The 17,770-nt window shown below is 52.2% G+C and overlaps 1 protein-coding gene across 1 annotated transcript in view; it reads right to left on the reverse strand.

The window, feature by feature from the left end:
* The window catches only part of LY75 (lymphocyte antigen 75), a 153,689-nt gene that overhangs the window by 53,839 nt on the left and 82,080 nt on the right, over window positions 1-17,770 (reverse strand). Inside the window, 2 exon segments of the mRNA XM_075317259.1 lie at window positions 8,477-8,619; window positions 16,218-16,411. Of these exon segments, the coding sequence (XP_075173374.1) occupies window positions 8,477-8,619; window positions 16,218-16,411 (337 nt within the window).

Genomic DNA, 17,770 nt, shown 5'->3' on the forward strand with positions numbered 1-17,770 from the left:
CATTGGTGAACTGGATGAGGACAAAAAGAAGGTAAGGAGATATCCTGATTGAGATGAAAGGGGGATACCACCTTAGGGAGAAATTCCGGAACCGGACGCAGAACCACCTTGTCCTGGTGAAAAACCAGGAAAGGGGCTTTGCATGACAGCGCTGCTAGCTCAGACACTCTCCGAAGTGAAGTGACTGCTACTAGAAAAACCACTTTCTGCGAAAGGCGTGAGAGAGAAATATCTCTCATTGGCTCGAATGGTGGTTTCTGAAGAACCAGCAGCACCCTGTTCAGATCCCAGGGTTCTAACGGCCGCTTGTAAGGAGGAACGATGTGACAAACCCCCTGCAGGAACGTGCGTACCTGTGGAAGTCTGGCTAGGCGCTTCTGGAAAAACACAGAGAGCGCTGAGACTTGTCCCTTAAGGGAGCCGAGCGACAAACCCTTTTCCAATCCGGATTGAAGGAAGGACAGAAAAGTGGGCAAGGCAAAAGGCCAGGGAGAAAAACCCTGAGCAGAGCACCACGACAGGAAAATTTTCCACGTCCTGTGGTAGATCTTGGCGGACGTTGGTTTCCTAGCCTGTCTCATAGTGGCAATGACGTCTTGAGATAACCCTGAAGACGCTAGGATCCAGGACTCAATGGCCACACAGTCAGGTTGAGGGCCGCAGAATTCAGATGGAAAAACGGCCCTTGAGATAGCAAGTCTGGTCGGTCTGGTAGTGCCCACGGTTGGCCGACCGTGAGATGCCACAGATCCGGGTACCACGACCGCCTCGGCCAGTCTGGAGCGACGAGGATGACGCGGCGGCAGTCGGCCCTGATCTTGCGTAACACTCTGGGCAACGGTGCCAGCGGAGGAAACACATAAGGGAGCTGAAACTGCGACCAATCCTGAACTAAGGCGTCTGCCGCCAGAGCTCTGGGATCTTGAGACCGTGCCATGAACGTCGGTACCTTGTTGTTGTGCCGGGACGCCATGAGGTCGACGTCCGGCACCCCCCAGCGGCAACAGATCTCCTGAAACACGTCCGGGTGAAGGGACCATTCCCCTGCGTCCATGCCCTGGCGACTGAGATAATCTGCTTCCCAGTTTTCCACGCCTGGAATGTGAACTGCAGAGATGGTGGAGGCCGTGGCTTCCACCCACATCAAAATCCGCCGGACTTCCTGGAAGGCTTGCCGACTGCGTGTGCCGCCTTGGTGGTTGATGTATGCCACCGCTGTGGAATTGTCCGACTTAATTCTGATCTGCTTGCCTTCCAGCCACTGCTGGAACGCTTTCAGGGCAAGATACACTGCCCGTATTTCCAGAACATTGATCTGAAGCGAGGACTCTTGCTGGGTCCACGTACCCTGAGCCCTGTGGTGGAGAAAAACCGCTCCCCACCCTGACAGACTCGCGTCCGTCGTGACCACCTCCCAGGATGGGGGTAGGAAGGATTTCCCCTTCGATAATGAAGTGGGAAGAAGCCACCACCGAAGGGAAGCTTTGGTCGCCTGAGAGAGGGAGACGTTCCTGTCGAGGGACGTCGGCTTCCTGTCCCATTTGCGTAGGATGTCCCATTGAAGAGGACGCAGGTGAAACTGCGCGAAAGGAACTGCCTCCATTGCTGCCACCATCTTCCCCAGGAAGTGCATGAGGCGCCTCAAGGGGTGTGACTGGCCTTGAAGGAGAGATTGTACCCCTGTCTGTAGTGACCGCTGCTTGATCAGCGGAAGCTTCACTATCGCTGAGAGAGTATGAAACTCCATGCCAAGGTATGTGAGCGATTGGGCCGGTGTCAGATTTGACTTTGGAAAATTGATGATCCACCCGAAACTCTGGAGAGTCTCCAGGGTAGCGTCGAGGCTGTGTTGGCATGCCTCTTGAGAGGGTGCCTTGATCAGGAGATCGTCCAAGTAAGGGATCACCGAGTGACCCTGAGAGTGGAGGACCGCTACTACAGTAGCCATAACCTTGGTGAAAACCCGTGGGGCTGTTGCCAGGCCGAACGGCAGTGCCACGAACTGCAGGTGTTCGTTTTCTATGGCGAAGCGCAAGAAGCGCTGGTGCTCTGGAGCAATCGGTACGTGGAGATAAGCATCTTTGATATCGATCGATGCAAGGAAATCTCCTTGGGACATTGAGGCGATGACGGAGCGGAGGGATTCCATCCGGAACCGCCTGGTCGTTACGTGTTTGTTGAGAAGTTTCAGGTTCAGGACAGGACGGAAAGACCCGTCCTTCTTTGGGACCACAAACAAGTTGGAGTAAAAACCGTGGCCCTGTTGCTGAAGAGGAACAGGGACCACCACTCCTTCTGCCTTCAGAGTGCCCAGCGCCTGCAGAAGAGCCTCGGCTCGCTCGGGAGGCGGGGATGACCTGAAGAATCGAGTCGGGGGACGAGAGGTGAACTCTATCTTGTAACCGTGAGACAGAATGTCTCTCACCCAACGGTCTTTTACCCGTGGCAGCCAGGCGTCGCAAAAGCGGGAGAGCCTGCCACCGACCGAAGATGCGGAGTGAGGAGGCCGAAAGTCATGAGGAAGCCGCTTTGGTAGCGGCACCTCCGGTGGCCTTTTTAGGACGTGACTTAGACCGCCATGCGTCAGAGTTCCTTTGATCTTTCTGAGGCCTTTTGGACGAGGAGAATTGGGACCTGCCCGCGCCCCGAAAGGACCGAAACCTCGACTGCCCCTTCCTCTGTTGGGGTATGTTCGGTTTGGGCTGGGGTAAGGATGTATCCTTTCCCTTGGATTGTTTGATGATTTCATCCAAACGCTCGCCAAACAATCGGTCGCCAGAAATTGACAAACTGGTTAAGCGCTTTTTGGAAACAGAATCTGCCTTCCATTCCCGTAGCCACAAGGCCCTGCGGAGTACCACCGAATTGGCGGCTGCAACCGCCGTACGGCTCGCAGAGTCCAGGACAGCATTAATAGCGTAAGACGCAAATGCCGACGTCTGAGTGGTTATGGACGCCACCTGTGGCGCGGACGTGCGTGTGGCTGCGTCAATTTGCGCTTCACCTGCTGAGATAGCTTGTAGCGCCCATACGGCTGCGAACGCTGGAGCAAAAGAAGCGCCGATAGCTTCATAGATGGATTTCAACCAGAGTTCCATCTGCCTGTCAGTGGCATCTTTGAGTGAAGCCCCATCTTCCACTGCAAGTATGGATCTAGCTGCCAGTCTGGAGATTGGAGGATCCACTTTGGGACACTGAGCCCAACTTTTGACCACGTCAGGGGGAAAAGGATAACGTGTATCCTTAAGGCGCTTAGAAAAACGCTTATCTGGACAAGCATGGTGATTCTGGACTGCCTCTCTGAAATCAGAGTAGTCCAGAAACATACTCGGTGTACGCTTGGGAAACCTGAAACGGAATTTCTCCTGCTGAGAAGCTGACTCCTCCACCGGAGGAGCTGAGGGAGAAATATCCAACATACGATTGATGGACGCAATAAGGTCGTTCACTATGGCGTCCCCGTCCGGAGTATCAAGATTGAGAGCGGCCTCAGGATCAGAATCCTGATCAGCTGTCTCCGCATCATCAACCAGAGATTCCCCCCTCTGAGACCCTGCACAATATGATGATGTCGAGGGAAAATCTAAGCGAGCTCGCTTAGTCGGTCTGGGGCTGGGGTCTGTGTCAGAACCCTCAGCCTGGGATCCATGAGATACCCCGGGAGGACATTGTTGGTCCAGCTGAGGTGGGCCAGGGAACAAAGATTCAACAGAGTCCCTGTGCTGAGATACCGGCCTGGACTGCAAGGCTTCTAGTATCTTAGCCATAGTCTCAGAGAGTTTTGCAAACTCCGTCCCCGTCACCTGAACAGTGTTAGCAGGTGGCTCCCCCTGGGCCCCTCTTAGCAGAGGCTCCGGCTGAGTAAGTGCCACAGGGGCCGAACAGTGCACACAATGAGGGTCAGTGGAACCTGCCGGTAGTGGGGTCGTACATGCGGCGCAGGCAACATAATAAGCCTGTGTTTTGGCACCCCTGCCTTTCGTGGGCGCCATGCTATTATCTTCCCTGAGTAACACAATAGGGTATATAGCCAGAAATCAACTGTGCACCATACAGTGTAAAACATATATACCATAAACATATAATGTTACACTACTGCACAATGGGGCTAGCACCACAGGTGCTGCTTACCACCCGCCTAAAGCGGTTGTGAGGCCACCAGAGTCCCTGCCTGGGTCTCCCAGACTTTGTCCCCCTCTGCAGCGTCCGAGGAGCTGACAGGAATGGCTGCCGGCGTCCTGAGGAGAGGAGGGAGCCATGGGCGTGACCCAGAAAGAGCGGGAACTGGTGCCCGCACTGTGCACAGTGAGAGGGGTGGAGTATGCAAAGCATGCTCCAGCCCTCAGTGCTGCTCGTTCTGTGCAGCGTCCCGCCCTTCCCCTGCCTGTCAGGGCTGTGGGCGGGAGGAAAGGAAACTAGGCCGCAAAAAGCCGGGGACTCTAGTAATAAACGCGGCCGCCGTAAAAGCGCGGCCGGCGTGAAAGTCCCCGGCGCACTACAAGTCCCAGCCGCGCCGCAGTGTTTCCATGGCCGCGGCGGTCAGTGCGGCAGTCCCTATACATAAACACACTCAGCAACGCTGAGTGTGTAATGGCACATTAACCCGGTCAGCGCCGTGGTCCCCGGTGCACTAGCACACCCAGCAAAGCTGGAGTGTTGCTGTGCGCTGTCCCCACAGGGATACAGAGTACCTCCAAGTAGCAGGGCCATGTCCCTGAACGATACCCGGCTCCTATCCAGCAGGCTCCACAGGAGTTGTGGATGAAGCACGGTCTCAGTGCCTGGAGACCGATAGGATCCCACTTCACCCAGAGCCCTGAGGGGGATGGGGAAGGAAAACAGCATGTGGGCTCCAGCCTCCGTACCCGCAATGGATACCTCAACCTTACAACACCACCGACAAGAGTGGGGTGAGAAGGGAGCATGCTGGGGGCTCTATATGGGCCCACTTTTCTTCCATCCGACATGGTCAGCAGCTGCTGCTGACCAATCTGTGGAGCTGTGCTGTGCGTGTCTGACCTCCTTCGCACAAAGCAAAAAACTGAGGAGCCCGTGGGAGCACGGGGGGTGTATAGGCAGAAGGGGAGGGGCTTAACACTTTTAAGTGTAATACTTTGTGCGGCCTCCGGAGGCATAGCCTATACACCCCAATTGTCTGGGTCTCCCAATGGAGCGACAAAGAAATAGTCTCTGGTAAGGCCCGTTTCACACGTCAGTGAAAAACACGGCAGCTGCTGCGGGGGTCAGCGCCGGCCGGATGCTGCGTCGCGGGAGCGATCAGCACCATGGACAGCGGGAGCGGGTGCAGGTGAGTGAATCTCTAAGTGCAATCACGGGCCACGGAGAACGGAGCCCGGATTGCACTTAGACAACCCACGTGTGCCGTGATTTTCGGCACACGCAGGGACATGTGCGTGTGCCGAAAATCACGGCACACGTGGGTTGTCTAAGTGCAATGCGGGCTCCGTTCTCCATGGCCCGTGATTGCACTTAGAGACTCACTCACCTGCACCCGCTCCCGCTGTCCATGGTGCTGATCGCTCCCGCGGTGCAGCATCCGGCCGGCGCTGACCCCCGCAGCAGCTGCTTCCGGGTCGGCTGTGTCGCGCATAATGAATATGCGCGACAGTAATCAGCCGGCACAGAAGGGGCAGGGAGAACGGGCTGCAGAGGACATCGCTGGACGCCGGGTGAGTTAAAATGTTTATTATTTTAAAAGCACGTTTTTTTCTGGCACGTGTTTCACAGACCACATCACTGCGTGGTCCGTGGAACATCAGTGATGCCAGAAAAAAAATTGACATGTCTCCGTGCAGCAGTCACGCACACGCGGGTACGCTGCACGGAGACACGTGCAGTGAAAAATCACTGACGTGTGAGCAGACCCATTCATTATAATGTGTCTGCGTATGTCCGTGATTCTGGTACGTTTAAAAAAAAGCACAAACGTACCAGAATCACTGACGTGTGAAAGGGGCCTAAGGGGTATAATAATAAAGGTGTGTGGCTGTAGGAGAATGGGTGTTACACGCCGGCCATTAAGATAAATGATGCCAATGTGGTACATATTAAGAAATGGTTCTGGTTAGCAATTCTTCACTCCGGCTCAAGGGAAAGTAGTGGACCTCCCTGTACAAAGTATATCTGGATATCATAATAATGGGTTGTCCTTTATAAGAAAAATTCTTTTAAACAAGAACCTATTACTTTTCATATGGCCTGGCCTCCTCATGTGTATGTATGTGTGTATGTACGCTAAAAGAATCCACACCGGCATATTTACAATCACAAAATGTTGCACAGATACCACGTGACTCAGGGAACGTCATAGACTATGCTTTGACAGGAAAATTTAACCTCGCGCTTTACAGTTATTCGCCAAAAAAAACTGCCTCCATTAAAGTCAATGGAGCAGGGAAATAACACACACAGAGACACACACACACACACACACACACACACACACAGAAAGAAAGACACGCACACACAGAAAGAAAGGCACACAGAAAGAAAGGCACATACACACAAAGAAAGGCGCACACACATACACAGAAAGGCGCATACACACACACAGAAAGGCGCACACACACACACAGAAAGGCGCACACACACACAGAAAGGCGCACACACACACACACAGGCACACACACACAGAAAGGCACACACACACACACACACACACAAACACACACACACACACAGAAAGGCACACACAAACACACACACACAGAAAGGCACACACACAGAAAGGCACACACACACAGAAAGGCACACACACACACAAAGGCACACACACACACAAAGGCACACACACACACACACAAAGGCACACACACACACACACACAAAGGCACACACACACACAAAGGCACACACACACACACACACACACACACACACACACACAGAAAGGCACACACACACACACAGGCACACACAGAAAGGCACACACACACACAGGCACACACACACACAGGCACACACACACACAGGCACACACACACAAAGGCACACACACACACACACACAAAGGCACACACACACACAAAGGCACACACACACACACACACACACACAAAGGCACACACACACACACACACACACACACACACAGAAAGGCACACACACACACAGGCACACACAGAAAGGCACACACACACAGGCACACACAGAAAGGCACACACACACAGGCACACACACACACAGGCACACACACACACAGGCACACACACACACACGCACACAGAAAGGCACACACACACACACACACACACACACAGAAAGGCACACACACGGAAAGGCACACACACGGAAAGGCACACACACGGAAAGGCACACACACGGAAAGGCACACACACGGAAAGGCACACACACGGAAAGGCACACACACAGAAAGGCACACACACAGAAAGGCACACACACAGAAAGGCACACACACAGAAAGGCACACACACAGAAAGGCACACACACAAACTGTTTGGATGTTTGAGGTAATATATTGGCTGTTTTGACAGTTACCCGTGATAGTTATTATTATTATTATTATTATTGTTTATTTATAGAGCACCATTGATTCCATGGTGCTGTACATGAGGGGGTTACATACAGAATACATGTACACGTTACAATAGACAGACTAGCACAGGGGGAAGAGGGCCCTGCCCTTGCGGGCTTACATCCTAAAGGATTTTGGGGAGGAGACAGTAGGTGGGGTGTAGGTGGGGCGGCAGCTCCGCACGGTGGTGGGGCGGCAGCTCCGCACGGTGGTGGGGCGGCAGCTCCGCACGGTGGTGGGGCGGCAGCTCCGCACGGTGGTGGGGCGGCAGCTCCGCACGGTGGTGGGGCGGCAGCTCCGCACGGTGGTGGGGCGGCAGCTCCGCACGGTGGTGGGGCGGCAGCTCCGCACGGTGGTGGGGCGGCAGCTCCGCACGGTGGTGGGGCGGCAGCTCCGCACGGTGGTGGGGCGGCAGCTCCGCACGGTGGTGGGGCGGCAGCTCCGCACGGTGGTGAAGCAGTGAGGTCATTGAAGGTTATAGGCATTTCTGAACAGATGAGTCTTTAGGTTCCGTTTGAAGCTAAAGTTATCAAATGGCGTAACGCAACCAATCGCAACTCTGCTTCTATTATAATAGCAGCTGTGATTGGTTGCTATAGGAACAAAGGACATTCTCAGTATAAGAAGCTTATGTGTGAGGTAATATGATGGCTCTCGAATAAGGATTTCAAGATAATGTACTTCACATTACTTTGATAATCATTTAGTTAATTTGTGTTGCATATCTGCGCTGTGGAATATATGATGTGAAATAGTTATATAACTTTACTTTTTTCTAGCTTTAATAATTACATTTCTGTTTGTTTAGTTTGTGACTTATGTGCAAAATAATTTTTTGTTAACGCGTATTATAGCTAGATCTATCTATACACACACACACAGTATATATATTCTGTGTTTTATAGGTAACATAAGACATACCTCAACTCATTTTTCAGGAATGAATTAAAGTTGTTCAGGTCGTCCATATGTGAGAAACCGACGAGGTGGCCGCCAAACTCTTCACAGATTCCCTCGGACTCTTCCCACGTCCTCTGCTTCAGAAGCCTCTCTTTATGAAAAAGCTGCACAATAAAAAGCAAAATAATGTCAAGATACCAAGGGAAAAAAAAAAGAAGGGAATTTTGTTTACTTACCGTAAATTCCTTTTCTTCTAGCTCCAATTGGGAGACCCAGACAATTGGGTGTATAGCTATTGCCTCTGGAGGCCACACAAAGTATTACACTTAAAAGTGTAAGGCCCCTCCCCTTCTGGCTATACACCCCCAGTGGGATCACTGGCTCACCAGTTTTAGTGCCAAAGCAAGAAGGAGGAAAGCCAATAACTGGTTTAAAGACCAATTCAATCCGAGGAAACATCGGAGAACTGAACCATACCACATGAACAACATGTGTACCCGAAAAAACAGAAAAACCCCGAGAAAACAGGGCGGGTGCTGGGTCTCCCAATTGGAGCTAGAAGAAAAGGAATTTACGGTAAGTAAACAAAATTCCCTTCTTCTTTGTCGCTCCATTGGGAGACCCAGACAATTGGGATGTCCAAAAGCAATCCCTGGGTGGGTAAAAGAATACCTCATGATAGGGCCGTCAAACGGCCCTCTCCTACAGGTGGCCAACCGCCGCCTGAATGACTTATCTACCTAGGCTGGCGTCTGCCGAAGCGTAGGTATGCATCTGATAATGCTTGGTAAAAGTAAGTAGACTCGACCAGGTGGGTGCCTGACACACCTGCTGAGCCGTAGCCTGGTGCCGTAATGCCCAGGATGCACCCACGGCTCTGGTAGAATGGGCCTTCGGCCTTGAGAGAACCAGAAGCCCAGTAGAACTGTAGGTTTCAAGAATTGGTTCCTCGAGCCCCCGAGCAAGGGTGGATCTGGAAGCTTGCGACTGTTTACGCCGACCCGCGACAAGGACAAAGAGTGCATCCGGGTGGCGCAGGAGCGCCATGCGGGAAGTAGAACCTGAGTGCTCTCACCAGAACCAACAGATGCAAATCTTTTTGAAATTGATGGACTGGACGAGGACACAAAGAAGGTGAGGTGATATCCTGATTGATATGAAAATGGGATACCACCTTAGGGAGAAATTCCGGAACCGGACGCAGAACTACCCTGTCCTGGTGAAGGACCAGGAAGGGAGTTTGTATGAGAGCGTTGCTAGCTCGGAAACTCTCCTAAGAGACGAGACCGTTACTAGAAGGCCACTTCCCGTGAAAAACGGGAAGGGAGACATCCTTCAAAGGCTCGAAAGGCGGCATCTGGAGAGCAATTAGAACCTTGTTCAGATCTCAGGGCTCTAACGGCCGCTTGTACGGAGTGCTGAGAAGACAAACTCCCCGTAGGAACGTGCGTACCTGAGGAAGTCGTCGTTTCTGAAAAATACAGATAGCGCTGAGACTTGTCCCTAAAGGGAACTGAGCGACAACCCATTTTCCTACCTAGATTGCAGGAAGGAAGGAAACATAGACGATGCAACCGGCCAGGGAGAAACACCCTGCGCCGAGCACCGAGATAAGAACATCTTCCACGTCCTGTGGTCAATCTTGGCGGACGTTGGTATGCTAGCCTGTCTCATGGTGGCAACCACGTCCTGAGGTAATCCTGACGACACTAGGTTCCAGGACTCAATGCCACACCATCCGGTTGAGGGCCGTAGAATTCAAATGGAAGAATGGCCCTTGAGACAGCCAGTCTGATTGGTCTGGTAGTGCCCCCGGTTAGCCTACCGTGAGGCACCACAGAACCGAGTACCACAACATCCTCGGCCAATTTGTAGCGACGAGGATGGCGCGGCCGCAGTCGGTCTTGATCTAGCGCAGTACTCTGGGCAACAATGCCAGAGGTGGCACCTAAGGTAGCTGGAACTGCGACCAATGCTGAACTAAGGCGTTTGCCGCCAGAGCTCGATGATTGTGAAACCGTGCCATGAAGCTGGCACATTGTTGTTGTGCCGTGACGCCATTAGATCGACGTCCGGCCTCTGTCAGCGGCGCCAGATCTCCTGAAACCCGTCCGGGTGAGGAGACCATACTCTTTCGGCCACACCTCAGCGACTTAGGAAGTCAGCTTCCTAGTTTCCACACTTGGGATGTGAATTGTGGATATGGTGGATGCCGTGTCTTCCACCCACATCAGAACCTGCCGGACTTCCTGGAAGGCTTGCCGGTTGCGCGTTCTACCTTGGTGGTTGATGTATGCCACCGCTGTGGAGCTGTCCGACTGAAGTCGGATATGCTTGCTTTCCAGCCGCTGTTGGAAGGATTGTAGGGCAAGATACACTGCTCTGTGTTCAAGAACATTGATCTGAAGAGTGGACTCTTGCTGAGTCCACGTACCCTGAGCGCTGTAGTGGAGAAAAACTGCTCCCCACCCTGATAGACTCGCGTCTGTCGTAACTATCGCCCAGGACGGGGATAGGAAGGACCTTCTTTTTGACCAAGAGGTGAGAAGAAGCCACCACCGTAGAGATTCCTTGGCCGCCTGAGAAAGAACGACGACTCTGTTGAGGGACGTCGACTCCTCGTCCCATTGGCGGAGAATGTCCCATTGTAGTGGACGCAGTAAAACTGCGCGAAAGGAACTGCCTCCATTGCTACCATCTTACGTAGGAAGTGCATGAGGCGTCTCAATGTGTGCGACTGGTTCTTAAAGAAGAGCTTGCAGCCCGTAGTGAATGCTGTTTGTCTAGCGGCAGCTTCACTATCGCTGAGAGAGTAAGAAACTCTATGCCTAGATATGTTATCGATAGGGTCGGGGTCGGATCTGACTTTAAAAAGTTGATGATCCACCCAAAACTCTAGAGAGTCTCCAGCGCAACGTTCGGGCAGTGTTGGCATGTTTCCTAAGAGAGTGCCTTGACAAGTAGATCGTCTAAATACGGGACCACAGAGTGACCCTGAGAGTGCAGGACTGTGACTACTGCTGCCCTGACCTTGGCGAAGACCAGTTGGACTGTCGCTAGCCGGAAGGTAGAGCTACGAACAGAGGGTGTTCGTCTCCTATAACGAAGCGTAGAAACGCTAGTGCTCTGGATCAATCGGCACGTGTGGATAAGCATCCTTGATGCCTAATGATGCTAGGAAATATCCTTGGGACCTTGAGGCGATGACATGGCGGAGGGATTCCATCCGGAACCGCCTGGTGTCCACGAGCTTGCTGAGCATTTTTAGATCCAGAACGGGACGGAACGGCCCGTTGTTATAGGCACCGCAAAGAATTTGGGGTAAAAACCGTGACCTTGTTCCTGAAGAGGAACGGGGGTCATCACTCTTTCTGCCTGTAGAGTGCACCCTGTTTGCAGAAGAGCAGCGGCCCGGCCGGGAGGTGGAGAAATTCTGAAGAATCGAGTTGGAGGACGAGAAGTGAGCTCTATCCTGTACCCGTGAGACAGAATGTCTCACACTCAATGGTCATTGACCTATGGCAGCTAAATATCGCCAAGGCGGGAGAGCCTGCTACCGACCGAGGCCGCAAGTCATGAGGAAGCCGCCTTGGAAGCGGGTTTTCAGACTGTCGCTTTTTTGGGCGAGACTGAGCCCGCTAAGAATCTTAGCTCCTCTGATCCTTTTGAGTCCACATTGGACGAGGAAAAATGGGACCTGCCCGAGCCTCGAAAAGGCCGAAAACCCCGACTGCCTCTTGCTCTGTTGGGGTTTGTTGTGTCCGGGCTGAGGAAAGGATGAATCCTTACCCCTGGACTGTTTGATGGTTACATCCAACGCTCACCAAACAGTCGGTCAGCAGAAAAAGGCAACTGGTTAGGCAACCTTTTTTGGAAGCAGAATCTGCCTTCCATTCACTTAACGATCAGACCAGGCTCTGCTTAAAAACACGGAGTAGCGGAGGCTACCGCCGCACGGTTCGCAGAGTCCAGGACAACCTGAATCGCGTAAGAAACAAATGCAGACATTTGAGAGGTTAAGGATGCCACCTGCGGCACAGATGTACGTGTAACCGTGTCAATCTGTGTAAGACAAGCTGAAATAGCTTGGAGTGCCCCAAGGGAGAGAATGCCGGAGCCAACGGTGCGCCGACAGCCTCATAGATGGCTTTCGACCAGAGATCCATCTGTCTGTCAGTGGCATCTTTGAGTTTGCAGTTCCATCTCCCACTGCAACTATGGATCTAGCTACAAGCCTGGAGATTGGAGGATGCCGCTCGGGACATTGGGTCCAGTCCTTGACCAAGTCAGGGGACAGGGATAACGTGTATCCTAAGCCGTTTGGAGAAGCGCATATCTGGATAAGCGTGGTGTTCCTGGACTGCCTCTCTGAAGGCAGAGTGGTCCAGAAAAATACGTGAAGCTGACTCCTCCACTGGAGGAGCTGTGAGAAATAACCCACATTCTATAGATGGACGCTATAAGATTATTTACTATGGCGTCACAATCAGGTGTATCCAGATTGAGAGCGGTCTCAGGATCAGAATCCTGAGCCGCTACTTCCGCCTCATTACACAGCGAGTCCTTCTGTTAGGACCCTGATGAAACCGAGGCCGCTCATAGCGAGCCCACTTAGGCTGTCTGGGACTGACGTCCGTGCAGAGCCGTGACTCTGGGATGCGTGTGACATTCCCGGAGCTGTTAGTTATTCACACTGAGGGGGGCCATGGATCAATGATTCAACAGTGCCCATATTGTGAGAGACATGTCCGGACTGCTAGGCTTCTAGTATCATAGCCATAGTCTCAGAAAATCTGTCAGTAAATACTGCAGACACCGTCCTCATCCCCTGGCCATTAGTGCATACAATGGGAGTCTATGTAACCTGCCGGCCGTATAGCCGTACATGCTGTACCAGCTGTATAGAAAAACATGTGGTTCTGCACCTTTGTTTTACACAGAGAATATGCTGATAACTCCTCCGCATAATCCAGGAGGGTATATACAACGTGCGAGCAAACAGTGCAATGTATATAGTACAAGCATATCTATAAGTGCACTTCTGCATTAGTGGGGTTAGCACCACAGGTGCTGCTTAACGCCTGTTACAGCGATTGTGTGACTATCAGAATGCCAGGGTCTCCACACTTGTCTCTGTATCGTACAGAAACTGACACTAATGGCTGCCGGTGTCCCTGTAGAGAAGGAAGCCGTGGGCGTGCCTGAGAAAGTGCGGGAATCCGGATTCACAGTGCACACAGTGAGAGGGGTGGAGTATGCAAAACATACTCCAGCTCTCAGCTCTGCTCTATGCAGCGTCACGCCCCTACCCTGACTGTCAGGGCTGTGGGCGGTAACGAAGGGAGACTAGGCCCAGAAGCCGGGGACTCGAGTTAACAGCGCGGCCGCCGTAAAAGCGCGGGCCGCGCTGAAGTCCCCGGCGCACCACAAGTGCCAGCCGCGCCGCAGTTCCAGCGGCCGGCGCGACCGATTCATAGAAGTGGCCAGCGTCCCGCCCCTCTCCTGACTGGCAGGTCTGGGGGCGGGAACGAACGGAAGCAGGCCGCAAAAGCCGGGGACTCTAGTTATCAGCGCGGCCGCCGTAAAAGCGCGGGCCGCGCTGAAGTCCCCGGCGCACCACAAGTGCCAGCCGCGCCGCTGCCAGCGGCCGGCGCGAGCGATTCCTGGAAGTGGCCAGTGTCCCGCCCCTCTCCTGACTGGCAGGTCTGGGGGCGGGAACGAACGGAAGCAGGCCGCAAAAGCCGGGGACTCGAGTTATCAGCGCGGCCGCCGTAAAAGCGCAGGCCGCGCTGAAGTCCCCGGCGCACTACAAGTGCCAGCTGCGCCGCAGTCCCAGCGGCCGGCGCGACCAATTCCCATAAGTGAGCCTGCTTCAGCAAAGCTGAATGAGGCCATGGCACAGGCGCCGCAGCGCTGATGTCCCCCGGCGCACTACAACACCCAGCATGCTGCGGTGTGAGCGCCAAATGCACGGGGACACAGAGTACCTTGAGGAAGCAGGGCCATGTCCCTGATGTACTCCGCTCCATCCAGCATCTTCTCCAGGGGCTGTAGATGGAGCACGGTCTCAGTGCCTGGAGACCGGTAAATCCCACTTCACCCAGAGCCCTGTAAAAAGGGATGGGGAAGGAATCAGCATGTGGGCTCCTGCCGCCGTACCCGCAATGGGTACCTCAACCTTACAAACACCTCCGACATACAGTGGGGTGAGAAGGGAGCATGCTGGGGACACTATATGTGTCCTCTTTTCTTCCATCCGACATAGTCAGCAGCTGCTGCTGACTAAAAAGTGGAGCTATGCGTGGATGTGTTGCCTCCTTCGCACAAAGCACAAAACTGGTGAGCCAGTGATCCCACTGGGGGTGTATAGCCAGAAGGGGAGGGGCCTTACACTTTTAAGTGTAATACTTTGTGTGGCCTCCAGAGGCAATAGCTATACACCCAATTGTCTGGGTCTCCCAATGGAGCGACAAAGAAATATATCATTTTTTTTTTCTATGGGATTGGTGAAATTGTTACAGTCACCAAACTAAATTTAAAAACAACAAAATTTACCACTGCCCCCCCCCCCCACCCCCCTCCCCATCAGCAAAATATAAGCAAGTATGTAATCATCATGCCAGGAGCAGTGCCCCTTTCTGCTCCATATCATCAGTCATGTGGCATCTCCGCGGGCAAAAACACAGGTGGTTACATGGTGCATTTATTCTGCTGACACTCCACGGGGGCTAGCCAGAAGGATTTTTAATTTGCCCAACGTTGACCATGGTTCCATACCTTGAAAGAGGATCTATCACAAGATTTTACATTACAGACAGAAAACATTATTAATAGGTCTGTCAGACTTGATGAGGCTGTTGTACTTGCTTAAAAAATCCATGGTGTATAAATCATATCATCAATGAACCCAATGGAAGAGCGAGAGCGAACGAGTCCAAATGTATTCAGTCTTGGCTCTTCCACCCTGACCGACCGCAGCGGCTTGTACTGAGCAGTGCGAGATATCAGCAACAGCAGAGGAGGAGGAAGCGATCAATCAGGCTGTGTCAGCATTCTGACATGGATTATCAGAGTAAGTACAACAGTTTCATCAGGTCCAAGATGTTTTCAGTGTTCTACAATGTTCTGTATGTTCTACAATTTAGGGGTACTTTGCACGTTGCGACATTGCTACTGCGATATAGTCGGTGTCAAATCGAAAGTGACGCACATCCGGCGCCGGTAACGACGTTGCAACGTGTAAAGCCTAGATGCGCCGATAAACGATCGCAAAAGCGTCGTAAATCGGTGATCTGTGTATCGTCGGTCATTTTCATAATGTCACACCAATAGGAGATACGATGTTGTTCCTCGTTCCTGCGGCAGCACACATCGCTGTATGTGAAGCCGTAGGAGCGAGGAACATCTCCTTACCTGCGTCCACCGGCTATGTGGAAGGAAGGAGGTGGGCGGGATGTTTATGTCCCGCTCATCTCCGCCCCTCCGCTTCTATTGGACGCCTGCCGTGTGACGTCACTGTGACGCCGCACATCCCGCCCCCTTAGGAAGGAGGCGGGTCGCCGGCCAGAGCGACGTCGCAGGGCAGGTACGTGAGTGTGAAGCTGCTGTAGCAATAATGTTCGTTACGGCAGCCATCACAAGATATCGCATCTGCGACGGGGACTATCGCGCTCGGCATCGCTACAATCGGCTAGCGATGTCGCAGCGTGCAAAGTACCCCTTAGCGTAAAAACATTTCATCATAATTTCAATTAGATCATACTTTGTAGCAATATAGGTCGGCTCCAGAATTCCAGCCGTCAGGGCACGTGGTGGGAGGGGTTTTTGGAGTCTCCTCTTTTGCTGCGCCGATTCTGTTTTTGCATATCGTCAGAGCTTTAAACGTTTTACAGTCTTTGACCTCCCATTTTCCAATAGATTCTCCGGTAGCCATAACACCACATTCCCCGGCTGATGCTGAAGGAAAGAAGGAAAAAAAAAATGGACTTATTTTAACCATCACTTACAAAGAGAAAAATAAAATACAATAAATATAATTAAGTGTGTACTAGAAAATGGTGAAAACATAGTATTTGGCGTTTGAGTGCATTCAACACTGGTAATGAAAAGTACGTCATTCACATTTAGCCATACAGGTAATTCTTGACTAATTTGCGTACATACATGATTTCTGATGATTATAGGACTGGTTTACTATATTTATCACCAGTTTTTCCCTCTGCGGGCTCACTCTCTATCAGTTCTTTCTGAGCTAACGGGTGGAGACAAGCTGCTATGAGGTCTCCTGTACACGGCACACCGATGTGACGGATTTCTGCTCTCCTGTCTCTATGTATAACAAGTTCAGAAATAGGAGCATGTAAGATATATTATAGCATTAATGAGATGTACCACTAGATAACAACAGCCTTATCTCTCCTCTTCGCTCGCCCTCCTCCTCCTCCTCTTCCCTCATCCTCCTCCTCATCATCATCATCCTCTTTGCTCATCCTCATCACTCATCCCTCTTCGCTCATCCTCATCCCTCTTCGCTCATCCTCATCCCTCTTCGCTCATCCTCATCCCTCTTCGCTCATCCTCATCCCTCTTCGCTCATCCTCATCCCTCTTCGCTCATCCTCATCCCTCTTCGCTCATCCTCATCCCTCTTCGCTCATCCTCATCCCTCTTCGCTCATCCTCATCCCTCCTCTTCACTTATACTCAGCTTTAATCTGATTCCTCCCTAAGCGGTCAGTGAAGTTTAGCAGTTTTTCAGAGAAGATGAAGAGTTTAGGAAGCAGGAGTGTTAAAAAAATTACTCATAAGAGGAGGAAAAAAAAGCAAATTCATCCGATAAGGTATACTACAAAGTTTCTTATTTGCTTGTACTGTACATTTATGCAAGGTAAAGGAGGGGCGCCTCCAAAAGATAAGGGACGGGGGCCCCCCCTAGAGGTAAGTGAGGGTCCCAAAAGTGAAAGTCCCAAAAAGCAAGAGAGGGGCCCAAGAGGTAAAGAAGGGGATCCCCAAGAAGGAAGGGGATTCCCCAAGAGGTAAGGAAGGGGATTCCCCAAGAGGTAAGGAAGGGGATTCCCCAAGAGGTAAGGAAGGGGATTCCCCAAGAGGTAAGGAAGGGGATTCCCCAAGAGGTAAGAAAGGGGATTCCCCAAGAGGTAAGGAAGGGGATTCCCCAAGAGGTAAGGAAGGGGATTCCCCAAGAGGTAAGGAAGGGGATTCCCCAAGAGGTAAGGAAGGGGATTCCCCAAGAGGTAAGGAAGGGGATTCCCCAAGAGGTAAGGAAGGGGATCCCCAAGAGGTAAGGAAGGGGAGCCCCA

The sequence above is a fragment of the Anomaloglossus baeobatrachus genome, chromosome 7 (assembly GCF_048569485.1).
Source record: "Anomaloglossus baeobatrachus isolate aAnoBae1 chromosome 7, aAnoBae1.hap1, whole genome shotgun sequence".
In the NCBI taxonomy this organism is placed as follows: domain Eukaryota; kingdom Metazoa; phylum Chordata; class Amphibia; order Anura; family Aromobatidae; genus Anomaloglossus; species Anomaloglossus baeobatrachus.